This window comes from Balaenoptera acutorostrata, chromosome 7, assembly GCF_949987535.1.
Source record: "Balaenoptera acutorostrata chromosome 7, mBalAcu1.1, whole genome shotgun sequence".
Lineage (NCBI taxonomy): Eukaryota > Metazoa > Chordata > Mammalia > Artiodactyla > Balaenopteridae > Balaenoptera > Balaenoptera acutorostrata.
In genome coordinates this window covers 59,723,410-59,737,263 of record NC_080070.1, presented here as the reverse complement: position 1 = coordinate 59,737,263, position 13,854 = coordinate 59,723,410, and the positions used below count along the sequence as shown (strand labels likewise).

Genomic DNA, 13,854 nt, shown 5'->3' with positions numbered 1-13,854 from the left:
ATGGAGGTGGTAACACTTATGAAGTATGGCACATAATACATGGTCAACAACAGCAGACCATCGGTATCTGAGTACTCTGAATACTGGGGCAAGACAGTCCTAAGTTTTTAAACTTTAAAAATATAAAAATGATTGGTCAAACTTCCTGACACACAGTGAAGGATAGAATATAAAATATAATCATCTAATTTGATTTCTCTTAATAGTAACTTGCCTATTCTAAATCCTTTGCAATTAAGTATCATCTAGAAAGTTTCTTGATAACTTTAGTTGTTCAGCAGGACATGAAACAATACCCTTAGATTATTAGCTGTTCCTACTACATTAAAATTAAGGCAAAGTAAATACAAATGATTGCTTTATCTTTTAAAAAATAATTATTTTGCTTTTAAGACTATACATTCTCAAAGAGTCAGATGGTAGGAGAAAAATGGGAAGACAGAAAAATTGGGTGGGAAATAAGAAGGGTCTCCAAATGGTAGAGAATATAAAACACAAAAGAATTGGTGCCCTTAAGGAAACATTAAAGTGACATTATTTCCTATATTTTCAGAACTTAAATTCAAAATACTTACTGTACTTGCTCCAGAGATATGATAAATCAAAATCACAAGTTGCATCCAGCCTTTCCATTCATCTGTTTGTTCTCTATTTAACACTTTAGTCTGTGTAAAAGAATCAAAATCTGTTTTAAAATTCATCATGAAGCTATTATTTGGACAGTATACATTAAATATGTTAACATTTTTCTCATAGGATATAAAGCTAATGCTTCTTTCAAAAGAACCCTGGGGGAAAAACAGTTAAAGACTGTCATTTTATTTCTCGATAAAAGAGATAATAAAACTATTTAAAGTATAATATGAATTTGAAAATGAATATAAAAGAGACTTTAAATATTTAAGTTGATACTTATGGTTTTATATTAAGATTACTTTTAAACTATGACAGGTGTGTTTGTAAATCTAAAAAAATGTCATTTTATAATTTTCTTTAAGAAAATCTTAGAATTTCAGTTAGAAAAGATCTTACAGTTCTTTTATACTTTATTGTGAAAAAAAAAAGCTCCTTTATTATACTTTATTTTCTCTAGAATATTCCCACTGGAAATGAAGAACTGATTAATCATCCTCATATGAAAGTTATGTCTTACAATAGAATTTATTAATTCAAATAAATCATGACTTATAAAGGAGTTACATTAATATTCTGAGCAATTACAGCAATACTAAAATAGGAATTCAGAAGATTGTGAACAGTGCCCACATTATTATGTAAGTTCTAATTTGTGTGTACATGTCTGACTATATACACATATAAATATAACAAGTGTTTATTAGTATAATTATATGTTTTTAACTTATAAAAGATAATAGTATCTCATGTTTGAAGACCACTACAAAATTGGGAGCACCTCAACTTTCTCCATCCTCAAGCAGGCAAAATGACACCAAATCATGATATCTTTTTCACAGGTCATTATTTTCCAACTTTTCAACAATCTTTATGAAACTCTGAACTTTCTCTAAACTGTTTCAAAAAAGCAACAGTTAAGAGTCCACTAAGTGAAGTACAGCTGCAATATTCCTTCATCCTCTTCTATATATGTAAATGTTTGTATATTATGGCATGATAAATGATATTATTTCTTTAATCTACACTTTGTAATGAGATGAAAAGGATAACATGAACTAAAAAGAAAATGACTCTTACCTCCTTAGTATTTTCATTGTAAAATACTCCCAAAACCAAGATGTAGATAATTGGAATAAAGAAAGTTGAATGTGTATAAAATTTGTTTTCCTTCATAAATAGATTTGCACGGTCACATATATAGAAATAAGCCATGATCAGGCCAAGTTTGCAGAAAGACTGTAAAAGTATTCCTAATGGAGACACTGGGGGATTGATAATATTTTTCTTTTCTTCTCCACTTTCCAAATCAGTACAAGGCTTATTCTTCCGATGAGCATTACGATGAATTATATAAAAAATTAAATATCCAATAATAGATAAAGTGAAAAAACAAGCAGCTAGCTTCTGTAGGAGAGTAAGAGGAGGCCGGGGTTGACAACAGGAACCATCTACAGGCTTCAAAATCTTATTGCAATACACGTTCATAAGAATCATTGCACTCTGTGAACAAATCAAGTTATTTCATTATTATCTTGTCAGTAATGTATTTCCCATTAGATTTTCTCCTGTGGATACTACCGTTTCAGCACTGAAACCAAAATGCTTTTGTACTTTTTGCTACGATTTCCCAAACACTCATGTAAATAATGGTATTCCTTCAATCTGTAAATAACTAGTTCAGGGTTTTTCCAACTTCTTGGGTTATTAACCATAATGAAAAATTCATTTTAGAATGTGACTCAGAACACATATATGGGAAACAATACCTATCCTTACTACTTGGAATGCATCTGACTTTTTTCCATTCTATTCTTTAAAAAAAGAAAAAAATGCTGATTTCATGGCTGTTAATGGGCTGTGACCTTTGGTTACAAAAATACTGACAGATGTCAAGGACCAAAGAAATTTAATTAGCAGATTTTCAATACAAAAGATACCAAGATACTTAAGATAGAGTCCCAGTCTTTAGATGTGAAAAAAGAATATAAAATAACTGCCACCAAAAATAATTAATTCTTAGCTAACAATATTTATAATATGCCCTTCATTTGGTTTACAGTTTATGGATCACTTAGGATTCAACAGTTTTAAGATTTCTAATTTTAAATAAAGTGTAGAATCTTCAACATGGTTTCATTATAATAAAAATATTCTAGGCAAGCTGTTAAGTATTTCTAGTTGAAGGTTCAGTCAAATCTAGTTTATGAAAACTTTATAGTTTAGGTACCCCTAGAACTCTTAAGATGATTATATTATTTAAGCCTAAAACATTCAAAGTACTCAGTTATTTAGAAAATCTCATTCTCTTAGCTCTGAGACTTCAGGAGACTCTGAGCCTGGAACTCTTGCAGATACTAGCCTACAAACTCCATCCCAAGGTTCTTAACCAGTTCCAGGGAGTCCACAAAGCCCCTGAAAAAATATGGAGAACCGTGTGTGTGTGTATGCAGACATGTATTTTTCTTCAGAAGAGGAATAGAACCATTACTTTTTATCAGATACAGGGTTATGTGATCCTCAAAAAGGTTAAGAACCACTGCTTTATAAGAAAACAATAACTCTAAATAATATCTATTGTACTATGTGTGAAAATTTATAATTATGCAGTTCTCTTTTGTACTTAACCTAAAATCCTTTTCCACCCATCAATCTGGATTTGTTCAGTATCTACTTTGTACATTGAATCATGCTTAGGGTATCAGAACTAGAAGGAAATAATAAAAATCATTCTATATATTAAAAAAATGTGCTCTTCACAGAAGTTTAATCTTGTAAATTTAAGGTTCAAGGCAAAGAGAATATAAAGCAGTAGTTTTCAAACATGAGTGTGCTGAGAACTTATAAGCTTTATATGAAACAAGGGATATTAAGAGTAACTAGCACTCCTAAATGAAGTCGCATTTCCTCCCTTCCATAACTTTCTCCCTTAGAGTATACTAAAACTCTCACTTATATATTCAGCTAGGTGATGGAAAGCACAATTATTTCTAGATCTATGTTTAGATAGAATAACTGCAAGTAATTAAGACTGCAATTAAATTATTTATTACCACGTTATAGTGACATATAGCCATAACCAATTAGATATTACAGTCTGTACTGACAGATACAAGAATTCTTACAGTTTCTCTGCTTGATTCAGGAAGATGTAAGCCATCCAAAGATTCCATGATGGTTTCTTGAGCAATTAATTTGGAAACACTGAACATCTTAACATTCGATTTAGAATTTCTGGTGCTGCTATTCAAAATACTGATTGCAGCTTCATTGTAGGCATCTATCTTCTCATTAGTGATCATTTTCCTATTTTCACTTAATAGATCTTCATAAACAGGATCTGCACATGAAACATATTTTAAAAAATACACTTAAAAATCCCTACTGGTAGAAATTATAATCATGCAAGTTAGTTAACTGCATTTCATATTTTGTTGTTAAAGTTCAGAGAATTCCAAGCACTTAATAATTCTTTTTAAAATAAAGTTGGCCAAGGTTTACAATAGATTTCCTATCCTGTATTCAATTTTTGAATCAATCCATAACCCTCTTAAAGTTAAAGAACTTTTATACCTCTTCTCTCTTAGGTACACAGCTTTCAGGAAACACTTTTATGTTCTAGCATGTCTTAAGAGTTTAAAAATTTTGTATGCTGGGTTATAGCAGGTAACCGGAGTTTAAAACTGGATTATGGAAGATGGCCTAATTAAGAATAGCAGCCAATCTTTTTTTCCTCCTGTTGCTGATTCATTTTGCAAACTTTGTTCACACAATTAGGAGGTAATATTATTAAGGATCGAGGTCTTTTATCACTTACCATAAATCATTTAAATTTAACTTTTTCCTCACTTTAGTAATAGAAAGGTTAACAATGAGTCTGTAAATGAAATAGGGATTTTGGAAGAGATTATCACCACCGTGTTGTTTCTCTCAGCTTGACATTAAACTTGGAAACAATCATAAGAGTTTCTGACAAACAACTTGAATTGCTAAAATACCCAAGGCATTTCATATTGTGCTAGGCATTAAATAATGGACATTCAATAAACTCCTGAAATGAGTTGATCTAATGTCAACTTTCTCTTAAAGAATTTCATTACCAAGTATAAACTAGCTGGTTTGAATTTAAATATATTGTCGATTCCAAAGAATATTTACTTCCAATGAACATAATATTATGAACCAGACAATTTTTTCTCTATTTCCCAATCACAATAAATATACTTGGTAAGAAATTAAAAAATCAGAGGCAAACATCTTATTTGCCTTTAGGACTTATTCTCTTTGTTATATTCTGCAGCTGTTCTACCTGCTAAGGTTCCTTGGAGAACCTCTTTATTTAATTTTTTTTTACTTATTATATTTATTAGTCTGTCTATTCCTTAAGTTCAAAACAGGAAAGCAAATAGCTCAAATTTATTCTAATTTTTCAAACCTTATTTCAAAATTTATTCTCATAAAGTAGTAATTCTGCTTCTTGAAATAGAAGATAATAGAAACCTATGTCTCAAAATATATACAAAATGACATTTTTTTCATTACTTATCCCTTACCTTGTAAGACCCAATAAACATCACTAGTCTTTGCCAATTTTTCTAAAAGTGGTGCTATGGAGGTAATGTTCATTTTATATTGGGAAAGTGCTTCGTTGCTGCCATTGTGAATTTTAATAGACCACTAAGAGGAAGTAAAAATTACGCATTAATTCAGTATTTGTCACAGAAAAATTAAAGTATATAATTTCCTCTATTGTAACAAAGGTTATTATTTTAAGATAATTCCCATTCTTATTCAATATTAGAATAAAGTATGGTCAAATTATTTCATGAAATGTATGAAGGCAGTTATAAAAAGCTGATATAAAATTAGACTTTCAATGTATAACATTCAAGAAGAACGTAATTTTAGATATAAAATAATATTGACATTTACCATCAAATTTCCTAAGTTCATTCAGATCTTTTAAAAAAATTATCCATCTAACTAATTAATAGAAATAGGAATTAAAATATAAGTATAATCAAGAATTCTATATAACATCAGTTAATTTTTTCTTAGCATGTTCTTAAGTATGAAACAAAACTCATTATGTAAGAATACAGATAATAACTTACTGTGGCAGCTCCTGCTACAACCACATGGGGCTTTGCAACAGAATCCTGAAGAAAGAAAAATCTTTATAATAGTGTTATATTCAGTTCAGGAAATTAACGCAAGTAATATCCCTTAATTTTTTCCCTTAAATTTAAGTTCTTCTTCTATTTAAATGCATTTTAATTTTCTAGGGTTCCTTATCAGATTCTTGTTACAATAAGATGGACACCCCATGCCTAAAACCTTACATGGTTATATGACTATACAGGATGGCATGAGGCTTGTATGGCTAATTCTTTGGTGTTCTTTAAAACAAAAACAAAGACAAAAAAACACTACTGAAATCTAACACAGCCTAATATTATTCTGAATTCTGAGTAAACTGTGTAAAGCTCTAGTATATTATGTCAGCCAATTAAAAAGTATTCTTGGAAGCCTACAGGGTATACAGTTTAAGTGTTAAATAAAATGCAGTGCTCTAAAGAAACATGATCTTTTGGGAAAGCCAATCTAGTATGTATTTAACAAAGTAAACTGATAATTATTATAGACCATAATGTGGAAAAAAACCGAGTAATTTGGTAGAGATCCTCACCTAGTGCAAATTATACTATTAATAATACTACCAGTTATATAGTACTTAGTAATTTACTAAGTATTTCTCTTAAATTAGCTCATTTTAATATAGATTCTTGCCACTTGTTAGATAGGCAGGAAGATATTATACATATCTTATAAAAAAAGGCTATAGGGACTTCCCTGGTGGCGCAGTGGTTAAGAATCCGCCTGCCAATGCAAGGGACCATGGGTTTGAGCCCTGGTCTGGGAAGATCCCACATGCTGCGGAGCAACTAAGCCCGTGCACCACAGCTACTGAGCATGCGCTCTAGAGCCCTCGAGCCACAACTACTGAGCCCATGTGCCACAACTACTGAAGCCCAGGCACCTAGAGCCCGTGCTCCGCAACAAGAGAAGCCACCACAATGAGAAGCCTGAGCACCGCAATTAAGGGTAGCCCCCGCTTGCCCCAACTAGAGAAAGCCTGTGCGCAGCAACGAAGACCCAACACAGCCTAAATAAATAAATAAATAAAATTTAAAAAAACAACAACAAAGGCTATAGACTCAGAAAGGTTTATAGCTATTGCTGAGGCCTGGCAGGGACAAAGCCAGAACTTAAGTCTTCTGACTACTGGGTTCAATGCATCTTCCACAACATAGAAGATCTGATAATACAATCATGTGCACAAGAAACAATTAAAAACAAGAAATCAGAAAAAGTCCAACCCATATATAAAAATAGAAATGACAGTCACTGTCTCATTATGAAGGTAAAACATGCTCAGTGGAGAAAACTATGAAAGCAGAGAAAAGTAATAACAAAATTAATCTATTTCTCGTCAGAGATAGTCCAGTTTCCAGTCTAGCATGCTCCATCTTACATTGCTACTTCAGTGAAACTTCTTCCTCATCCGTAGGTGGCTCCCTTTCTCACTCTTCACAGTGGTTATCCCAAATCATTTTTCCCTTACACAGGTCCCTCCTGTCCTCCTCCTCACTTTCGGCATAAAGCCTAATTCTCAAACTTCACAGAGAAAACAGAATTCATCTGGCTTGTGTGCTCTTGCCTTCCTTCCTTCCTCCATTCTTACAACTTTGTCCATATGCTCACCCAGTCTACCTTCCTCTGACAGGAGAGTAAACAAAATATGTTCCTATTCTGCTTAATGGCTAGCCCATTGCTCTGCGTTTATATCTCCTCGCTTTTTACTTCTGGAGCTATATCCATAAGTTATCTCCTCAGACTCCTCAATTATCCATTTCATCCTTCTCTACTCTTCTTTCTTCCCTCAATCCACAAAATGTTAAATCATCTTTATCCTCAAAAAATGCTCCTTCAATCCTGTCTCACTCTCAAATTCTTCCCATTCACACTCTTGACCAACAGATTACTTGGAAGAGCATTCCGCTTTCACTATGCTAATTTCTGTATCTCTCATTTATGCCTCAACTTATCATGTTTTGATTTTGAATTAACCATCCATTAAAACTGCCCTCAGAGCCCATTAATGAACTCTGAATTGCCAAGTCCTGTAGTTTCATTCTACCCTATATAGTTCCTAAAGTGACACTACTATCCACTTTTTAAAACTCTTTCCTTCCCTGTGTGTGATATTACAGTTATTCTTCTTCTGCTTTTCCTCTTACCCCTTTTACTACCTCCTCTCATAATCTTTTTTATAGTTCCATTCCTACACTCTCTTATTTAATCTATACTTGCTGCCTATTCAATTATTTCTATTCAAGTCACCTCAAATATCAACTCACTCCATACCAAGACTCCCCAAATCCATCTAAGTAGCTCAGACTTAATGACTACCATTCACCGACAGAATTAAATCTAAGTTGCTGGTTTCCTTAATTACTTATATCTGTCACTCACCTAGAAGCTCTTTGAGGAGAGGAACTCTGTTATGTTAACCAGGGTATCAACAGTGTTTAGCCTGGTGCCTAAAATATGGCAGCTGATTTATAAATATCTGTTGGATAACAGTAGAGTTGTTTAAATTCAACTTTGCTTTTATGCCTGTAAGTATCTGTAAGGCTGTTTCATTTCATAAGTATATCTTTCTAATCCACTGTTCTTCTAGAAATATTATCTCCTCTGTAAAGCTTTCTTAGATCCTCACTACTCTAAACAACCCTCATTCTAAGTGCCTCTCTCCATGGTGCTTTCATAGTTCTTTGCGCTCAATTCTACTGTTACCCTTCATATTATCATACCTTTATTCATAAGAAAGTCACTATCTACTAGACTGCACATTCCTCAAGGCCTGAGACTGGGGCTAATTCCCAGTCACATTCCTAGTACCTAGAACAAAGCTAGTAATAGTACATACATAATAAAAATACAGAACTTTGTATTCTCAGGATCTAGCAGCTTATTATGGAAATATTAAAAAATAAATACATAAATACATGCATACATACATACTCTTTGATTGAAACCAATGAACTAATCAATCTCAGGTAATTACATGGCCATCTATCCAAATAAGTTGAATCTTTCCTCTCCCCCAATAATCATAAGGAGTTTTACAACAGAATCTAAAGCTCTAAAAACTAGTGTTAGCAAAGTATAAGAACAGAAGATCTGAATATGCAATATATCTCCAGGTTAGTAAATAACAAAGGTTTTTTGTGATCTTGCCTGACTTATAAATTATGTTACACTGATGTTTGTTTAACTGTGAATTTCTACTACTTTAATGGATATACTTTCAGGTCCAGCACAAGGTAAAACACATGTTTAAATCATCTGAAATATACTCATAACATTATACTTCTGGACATTTAAAAACACATCAATAAAAACAAAACAAAATTATGTGAGATCCCAATTTTCCAGAAAGTTGAATTCTAGAAGTTGTCTGCATGTTTGTTTTTTGAAAACTTAAACATTTTCTTAAAGAAACAAAGTTAAAAATGTTGACTAGGTTCTCACTGGATCCTACCAAAGTCTATTTGGTTGCCGTACTAAACACTTATTGTGAAAAGAAGCAAAGAAAAATATCACTGCAACACAAGTAATTAAGCAAAACAAGGTCAACAAAATTGAATATTGTTTTACCAATCCCAAATGCAAATACCTCTGGAAAAGAATACAGGTTTAATTAAAGGACTGACAAGGAGCTATATGGAGAGACTATGGAAGTTCTAAAGTGGACTTGTGAGAAGTTAGGGGTTTTCTGAGGTTAACAGCATACTTGCCTTATATCTAATTTATCTCCAAACATTACGAGCCAAAACACATTAGGCTCGACTTTTAGGTCACAAATATAATGATAAAAGGGAAAAAAACAGGATATTAAAAAAAAAAAGCTTCCTGAAGTATCAGGACATGAGTTTGAAGAACAAAGTGGACAAATGCTCAAGAGAATGTGTATAGTGCTAGAAAGATTATCTGAGTTTGAATTAACCGAGCTACAACAGTAACAGAAAATTTTAAATCAGTAAAGTGTGGTATAAGCATAATCACCATAGGGTTAGAATGGTGATAACAGAGGTATTAGATCAAAACTTTGTTCTCTCAGTAAAGTGATAATCAACCCAGCATGGTCGAAATCAAAAAGGTTGGTATAAAGTACAGGAGAATGGGACAGGTGAGTATGGGAGAATGAGCTTTCAAAATCTGATTGCTCAAAACCAGCAAGGCCTATATTTTCAAATACAGACCTCAGTCCACACTTTGATACACTGTTTCATAGAACCATTAACCTCTGGATGCCACAGAAAATCCTAAAAGAGAAATGTAAGAAAAGAAGTCAAAGAAAATATTGTATCCACCATTCAAAATAAACTTTAACATATCTCTTATAGAGTACTTAAAAGTAAAACACTACCTTATCTACAATATCTTCATCTCTCATCTCATTTTGGTAAGAATCTCACAATAGTTCTCCTTACGTCCACTTGTTGCTTTTCTCTAAAATATTCCCCACATTTTAGTCAGAGTAATGTTTTAAAATTTTAAATCTGATCTTACCACATCCCTGCTTAAGTATTCAAGGACGTTCAATCAGTTGCCCTGAGAATAAATTCCAAAGTCCTTAAAATTCCTAAGAAGCTGCAGGATCTGGCCTCAACCTAGACATTCTGTCTTTTCTCCTGCCATTTCCCCCGTGCTAAGTGTCCTGTTGGTTCTCATTCAGCTCCTGCAATGCTCTATGCGTCCTTTTTCTCCAGGGCTTTGTTCCAGTTCCTTCTGCCTACAATGTTCATAAATTCTCCCCCTAAGCCTAACTAGCTTGAGGCCTCAGTTAAAACATTATTTCCTCAAGGAGGAAAACTACTTTTAATAATTCCTTGTTCTATACATTTCTATTGCCCCACTTTTTCCTTTTTGCCATCCTTATCCCATGTTTAATTGCACATAGAAAACTATAATGACTCATCAACTCCATTAGATCTAGGACATTGTTGTCTTGATCCCCATCTGGATTCTCAGTATCTAGAAGTCACCTGTGACTGGGAATTCAAGAAATTAATATATGTTCTTTTATGAACTTTGATCCTAAATACATACTGGTTTCAAATTAACGTACAAGATTATTTTTTTCCTGGATAAAAATCTGAGAGACCAAATTTTCTATGTTATTACACAAAATAGTGCACACATTTATTAAATTATCTTACTCTACTTATCTGCTCTCAATACACTGAAATACATTTAGCATGTTCAAAGCATTAGCTGATCTGCAAATAAATTAACCAATGAATAGTTTCAACATTATAACATTTAGCTTACTGTTATATGAACTTACCACTTTAACTGATGCAGTCTTGTCTTCAAAAGGAATGTTTTCATGCTGCCATAAAAAAGGGGGAGAGACAACAGAGAAATATTAATGTGTAGATTAACTGTATGTAAATAATTCCTCCTTTAGCTGCTTTTGTTGACTCATTTGTACACCATATCCCAATTAACTACATTCAACCTGAAGGGGAAAAGACCTGCATAGACTACCAAAAAATAAGTGATATTAAACTGTTTATATGTGATCTTCAACATCTAAAATGTAGTTTAAAGATAAAACTCCAACCATGAATAAGCAGGTATGTGAACACGCCTATATAAATTATCTTTTTGCCAAGCTTCCCATGATTCAAATTTAGTCCTAGTATTATTATCTATGGTAGAGACCGATTGCTGCCAATATAATATGGCTAGATGTAATATGGGTCATTTCCAGGCTGAAGTTCCCAGGGCAATTCTAGTCTCTGCCTTAACCTGATACAGAGACTGACGAGGTTGAATGTCCCAAATGGCACAACTAGAAAATAGTAAAAATTCCAATAGCAAAAATCCCTGAATGACTGCATGGAGCAAAGCCCCTTGCCAAACCACTTAGGACAAGCAGTGCTAAGTATTAAGATTGTAGCATGGTTTGTTGCTGCAGCAACATCTAGTCTCTTCTCACCAATATACTAGTACAGGCCCTGTCTAAACAGGAATGGACATATATGACTCTAGGTTATTGTAGATTTCACTTAGAAGGCAGTAAATAAATAGTCCAGTTGTAGAAAAAAATTAAAATCCAGAGACTACAACTTCTTGTAACTAAGTGTTCCATAAAAAGAATAAAAATCCCTTCATAGTTAAATATACAGGATGGAACAAGGGTGGTTAATAAGAAGCTAATTCTCTTCCTAAAACCAAGGTTGAAATGTTTTCATTAATTTACCCAGACAGTATTTGTTTTTATAATGAAATAAAGTTTGCTTTTATCAACAAGTTAAATTTAAAAATTCTTATTAGTCCTGCTTAAGCATCTTTTCCCAAAATGACTTTTTAAAAAAAAATTTTTATTGGAGTATAGTTGATTTACAATGTTGTGTTAGTTTCAGGTGTACAGCAAAGTGAATCAGTTATACATATACATATATCCATTCTTTTCCCATATAGGCCATTACAGAGTATTGAGTAGAGTTCCCTGTGCTATACAGTAGGTTCTTATTAGTTATCTATTTTATATATAGTAGTGTGTATATGTCAATCCCAATCTCCCAATTTATCCCTCCCCACCCTATCCCCTGGTAACCATAAGTTTGTTTTCTATATCCGTGACTCTACTTCTGTTTTGTAAATAAGTTCATTTGTACCCTTTTCCCCCAAAAGGACTCTTGAGGCCATTAATTCAACAGAACTTCAAGGTATGATATATGAAAAGAGTTTTCTTGGTCAAATAAGTCTGGGAAATACTGGGACAGAGAAAATTATATAGGTGTTCTCCTCCTACTCCATCCTAACCTTTAACAAATTCTTACTCAGAGAAATCGTGTGTCATGAAATTTCTTTTTCCTTTTTGCATAGCACAGTTAATTCAATCAATTCAATCTTTGTTTCATTATTTTAATATAACATTTGCTATATACAAAATAATATATCACATATATGTAAGTCACAAGGCATAGTAAAAATAAGCACTTGTGAATCCATGGCACAAATCAGAATATTACCAACACATGGAATGACCTATGTGGCCCTCTCCCTCTCAAATTCCTTGCTTTGCCCAAAAAGAACAACCATCTTGAATTTTATTTTGCTTTCTTTTTTATTATACAGTTTTGTCACATGTATATTCATCCTCAAATGATATACTGTTCCGTTTTGTTGGCTTTCACTCCAACTTTTAATTTTGAAAAATTTCAGACTTACTATAGCAAAGTTAATACCCTTTACCAATGGTTAATATTTTCTACACTAGCTTCACGTGTCTCTACACACCACATGTATTGGGTGGGCCAAAAGGTTACTTCTGTTTTTTCCGTTAGGTGGCTCTAGTAGCACTTAGTTGTCTTTAACTTCATTCGAAACAATTTTGTTAGATTGTATGTGACAGCTATCATATCAGCGTGCATTTAAAAAAAGACATCAAAATTGGTGAATTTTTGTGTAGCCATTTTAATATTGAAGATGGAAGAAAAAAGCGACGTTTTTGGCATATTATGCTTCATTATTTCAAAAAGCAAGTGAAATGCAAAAAAAGATTTGTGCAGCGTATGGAGAAGGTGTTGTGACTGATCAAACATGTCAAAAGTGGTTTGTGAAGTTTCATGCTGGAGATTTCTTGCTGGACGATGCTCCACGGTCAGGTAAACGAGTTGAAGTTGATAGCAATCAAATCAAAACAGTAATTGAGAACAATCAGTATTATACCACACAGGAGATAGCTGACATACTCAAAATATCCAAATCAAGCTTTGAAAATCATTTGCACCAGCCTGGTTATGTGAATCACTTTGATGTTTAGGTTCTATGTAAGTTAAGAGAAAAAGACCTTCTTTACCGTATCTCCGCATGCGATTCTCTACTGAAATGTAATGAAAATGTTCTGTTTTTAAAACAAATTGTGACAGGCGATGAAAAGTGGATACTGTACAACAATGTGGAATGGAAGAGATCGTGCGACAAGCGAAATGAACCACCACCAACCACACCAAAGGCCGGTCTTCATCCAAAGAAGGTGATGTTGTGTATATGGTGGGATTGGAAGGGAGTTCTCTATGATGAGCTCCTTCAGGAAAACCAAATGATTAATTCCAACAAGTACTGCTCCCAATTAGA

The 13,854-nt window shown here is 33.1% G+C and overlaps 1 protein-coding gene across 4 annotated transcripts in view; it reads right to left on the bottom strand.

Moving 5' to 3' along the window:
* The window catches only part of CASD1 (CAS1 domain containing 1), a 69,205-nt gene that overhangs the window by 33,678 nt on the left and 21,673 nt on the right, over positions 1-13,854 (bottom strand). For 2 of the 4 annotated variants that reach the window (XM_057550404.1, XM_057550405.1), the window contains 7 exons: positions 11,051-11,095; positions 9,963-10,025; positions 5,748-5,792; positions 5,187-5,310; positions 3,759-3,973; positions 1,714-2,136; positions 576-665 (listed from right to left, as the gene is read on the bottom strand). In XM_057550404.1, the coding sequence (XP_057406387.1) occupies positions 576-665; positions 1,714-2,136; positions 3,759-3,973; positions 5,187-5,310; positions 5,748-5,792; positions 9,963-10,025; positions 11,051-11,095 (1,005 nt within the window). Of the gene's footprint in view, positions 1-575; positions 666-1,713; positions 2,137-3,758; positions 3,974-5,186; positions 5,311-5,747; positions 5,793-9,962; positions 10,026-11,050; positions 11,096-13,854 lie in introns of those variants that run through there. The other 2 variants (XM_057550406.1, XM_057550407.1) reach the window with 2 other exon arrangements.